Source organism: Dendrobium catenatum, unplaced genomic scaffold, assembly GCF_001605985.2.
Source record: "Dendrobium catenatum unplaced genomic scaffold, ASM160598v2 fragScaff_scaffold_1342, whole genome shotgun sequence".
NCBI lineage: Eukaryota > Viridiplantae > Streptophyta > Magnoliopsida > Asparagales > Orchidaceae > Dendrobium > Dendrobium catenatum.
In genome coordinates, this window is record NW_021319804.1 from 378756 (window position 1) to 383093 (window position 4338).

At 37.1% G+C, this 4338-nt stretch overlaps 1 protein-coding gene across 1 annotated transcript; it reads right to left on the reverse strand.

The window, feature by feature from the left end:
• Positions 1-272: 272 nt before the first annotated feature.
• On the reverse strand, positions 273-1321 carry LOC110105774. Its single transcript, XM_020835410.2, has one exon. It carries the CDS (start codon positions 1147-1149, stop codon positions 367-369), a length of 783 nt encoding a protein of 260 aa, XP_020691069.1. The 5' UTR covers positions 1150-1321; the 3' UTR covers positions 273-366.
• Positions 1322-4338: the final 3017 nt, after the last annotated feature.

Below are 4338 nucleotides of genomic sequence, written 5' to 3' on the forward strand. Positions count from 1 at the left end.
ACAGCAAGAAACTCTAAAGTTTTGTTTGGGATAACTTTTATTGCTTTCTAAAAAAATTTTATCACTAAAAAAATATTTTAGAAAACAATAAAAAAATTGTCCCAAACAAACCTAAGTTTTTATCCCATTATGTGAGGCCCATTACATAAATTATTTCAATCAATTGTGTAATGTTAAGAATTTGATTTTATCACATCATAATAATCCTAAAAATATGTGAGTCGTGAAAAAATCTATAATGCATTAATTAAAAAAAAAATTAGTATCATAAACTCGAATCATATAAATCACAAAATAACAACATGGTAAAATTGTGGGATTTTAAATTAAAGTGAACAAGAACAGAGCGTTACAAGCCTGGAATTGCTACAAGCCTACAATGGATCGATTAGCGTCACCGCTACGGCCACCGTCGGGACCGATGGCCGGTAGACCGCCGGCGGAAGCGGCCTTAAAAGCTCTCACTGGGCTCGCAAAAACCCAACCCCAACTTTTACTCCGGCCACCCCTTTTCACTGCTTGCAAACGCCCAAACTCTTCAAAATCACCCGAATCCTCAGCAGCGGAGAACCAATACGACGTGGACGGTATCGCGCCAAGACCACCAAACATTCCACCGCACTTCACATGCTCCTTAATCCTCCTCTGCTCGCCATTCTTATCGCAGGAGAGCTTCGCCTTTGCCTCCCGGTGCGACTCCGTTCGCCTCAGAGCGCAGTCTCCAAGCCCATTCGAGATCCGTTGAAGGAAGTCGGCAGAGAAGCTCCGACTCCCGCATCCCACGGACCTGGATCTGGATAGTTTCCGGTCATAGGAAGCGGAGACCTCATCATCGTCCTTATCCGACCGATACTCGATAGATCTGCGCCTGGCGAAAGAGGAGGTGGTAAGGAAAGACCAGAAGCTCTTCTTTCGAGAGGCGGGGAAGGCGGTCTTAAAGGAGGGGAAGGAAGGAGGGGAAGACGAAGAGGAAGGAGGGGGTTTACAGAACAACGGGTCGGAGGATTTGGATGAGGAGATGAGCTTTCGAAGCTTTTCTTGAAGGCAGGAGGGACATATACCGCTAGGGTTAGTTCGATCTGGGTGGTCTCTGCATTGCGTTTCTTCGGCCATGCCGTCCACGGCTCCGACCACAACTTTCTCGACCATGTGCAGGGCTTCCTTTTCTTCTTCTTCGGCTTTCTCTGCGCCCCTCTCCTTTATGTTTATCTTTCCTGATTAAGACGAGAGAAACCCTAAACCCTAGGGTGCTGGTGAAGAAGTTTGAAGAGGACGGGAAAGTGGAGGCGCAGAGGAGTAAGAGGGAAATGTTTCGGTTCGCGTATCTCCTTATTTTTAAAAATATGTAATTTATGCAAATATTATCAAAGTTTATAAGGCCAAATTAACGCAGAGAAAAGATTCGGACATCTGATAAAAATTTTTCACGTCACGTGCACTTTTGACTTGCGCTTTGACTGCCCTTTACCTGCGCTTTTGACTGCACTTTGACCTACGCTTTACCTGCGCTTTACATGCGCTTTACCTGCGCTTTTGACGCACTTAATTTAAAATAATATTTTATCAATATCCAGATCTATCTCCACGTCTGGTGACCGGATCAGTGGCGGATCCAGCTCCTTTTTTTAGGGTGGGCAAAATTTTAATTAATCAAACAATAATAATAATAATAATAATAATATAAATTCAAAAAAAAAAATTGAGTTTTTAGATGTTCTATTTTTTTTGTAAGAAAACAAATTCATTATAAAGATTGGTCTTGTGGAAATAAGTGTTCTTTCTCAATTGTCTTAGATTGACTATGCGTGTTGTCCCCTTATTATACTTGATGTGAGGAAACTTATTTTTGGATATTAGAGAAAATTTTTTAACTATATTGCAAAGGTTTTTTACAAGATTTGTTTGCTAACTTTCTTGCTTCAGAACTTTACTATTCAGAAAAAAAAATCATTTCTACATATCTTTGCTATTCAGAAAAAAACAATTTATACAGAAATTTGCTATTCAGAAAAAAAAAAAAAAACATTGTTACATGACTTTGCTATTCAGGAAAAATTATTTCAACAAAAATTTGATATTCAGAAAAAGAAAATCATTTAGTTAATGCTTTCTTAAAATTGGAAACTATACAAAATATATAAAAGTAAATGAAATTTCAAATCAAACTAAAAAATCTGTCTTACAAACGGCAATCTAGTGAAGCCATTCCTGAAGACCTAGCTGAAGCAGTTCTTGAAGACCTGGAAGGCCGGGGACCCCGTTGTGGAGGATGAAGGAGAGGGAGATCACGTCGGTATGGGCTTCCAGTTGGGCAATGTGTTTGATTAGGGCAAAAATATTAATTTTAGGGTGGGCAAAAGTCCAAAATGACCTCCTCTCTTAGTCATTTTTCCGGTTTTAGGGTGGGCAATTGCCCACCCTCATACCTACGTGGATCCGCCCATGGATATACTCGAGTTTTATATGGATTATGCAACATATGCAGAGCCACTTATAACTTATATTTGAATAATTTCTCCATTATCGAGCGCATCTCTTCCTAGATTCAAATATGTATATGAGCATAAATTTCTTTAAGGCAACTAAATTGAAGTCTTATCCACTTTTCTCTCTACCTACTGCAGTTTTTTATCGAGGATTTCTTGTATTCCAAAGGAATATATAATGCATTACTAACTGATCCACGTTTTATTACTTCATAGTTATAAATGGTCAACTCAGTCAGTTGGAAGCATTGTCATTGCACATATATGTCCGCTAATCCATTGTATTTGAACCATGTGAACTCTTACGGTCGTCATTTACAAGATCCGGGCTTCCTTTGGGACAACTTTCTTACCGTTTGTAAAGCTAATTTTTAGTGCAAAAATCTTTTCAAGCAGGAAAAAAATTATGGTCTATAATTGTCCCAAATGAAACCTCAGTATTTCATCTAAGAGCAGCAACAAGAAAAATTATAGAAGAATTTGGTCGAAAAATTCAAGATTGTAAAGAGTCAAGCTCCGTAAAAATATGTGTCCACGAAGCAATAATTTATAGGATCCAATCGCTAAAGCTTGCAATTGGATTTGTTACTTGAAAATCTACTCGCCATTAAAAATCCTTCCTTTCTTCTTCACCAAATCTCATGTATTTTGCTTAAGGGTGTAACTAAGTAAACTCACCTCAAAGGCTGGTTTGGGCTATACTTGATAAATAGCTCATGAGCATAACTCAATGAGCTAATAAGTCAAATTTGAGCTAACCACTACAACTGATCAGCATTTTTGCTAGCTTGCTTAAAAAATATTAATATAAATTAATATAAATATATAATTAAAATTAGATTTGATAAAAATAATTAAAAATAGTGTTTCCTTTTCGCAAAAAAAAAAGCTCGAAAATAGTGAGAGAAATGGATTTTAATGGGAGCCAAAAACTATTTGGGCAGTCAGATAGGCATTGAGTAGTTCTGAATTCTACACTATCCCTATGCGGTGAAAAGAGGTGCCCAATCAACTTTATCGCCATTGTCACTAGCGACGTTGATGCATGTCATCAACTATAAGATGAATTCAAGCCATTCGAACCAATATTGATGTTTGCCAACTTCATCACTAGCCTCTATCAACAATGTTAATGTGTGTTATTAATTGTCTATAAAGTCGGTGCACTTTATCAACACAAACCTTGAAGCTCATTGATTTCATCACTCGATGTTACCAATAACATTCTTATACACTATTGCTTGTAAGATTTACACATGTCATCATCACAAACAACGAAAAATTGGTATTAGAGCTTACGTCTTGAGTTAAAATTGAAGAGGTTTTGAAGATTTGATGAATTTCAAAGCTATATTTTATGTTCAACACAAACAAATAACATTAGCAATCATTATCACTCGATTTCCATTGTCATACTTCTATTGCCAAATTACCTCCACTTGACCACAATTGCCCTCTATTGCGTTACTATAATCTCCCAACAATTGTCGAGTGATTACAGTCTCCTTACCAGCTTTGCTTGGCTACCATCTCCTAATCCTATCGCCTGACTACACCATCGCTTGACTACCTCCCACTATCACAAATAATGTCAATGCAAGCCATCATCATAAAAGTTGATGCACATCATCAGTATAAATGCCAACTCCCACCTATCAATGCCTTCCTCAATCATAGAGAAGAACATCATTGACTCATTTAAATAAATACAAGCCCTTTGATTGTTTTTTACCTTTCGAACTTTTTTAGATCAAAACTTTGATGTCTTTTATAATTTTTTTTTAATTTTGTTTTACTGAATATTATATAAAATTAATACATTAAATTATTGTTGTCTACCATCGAGAAGCAA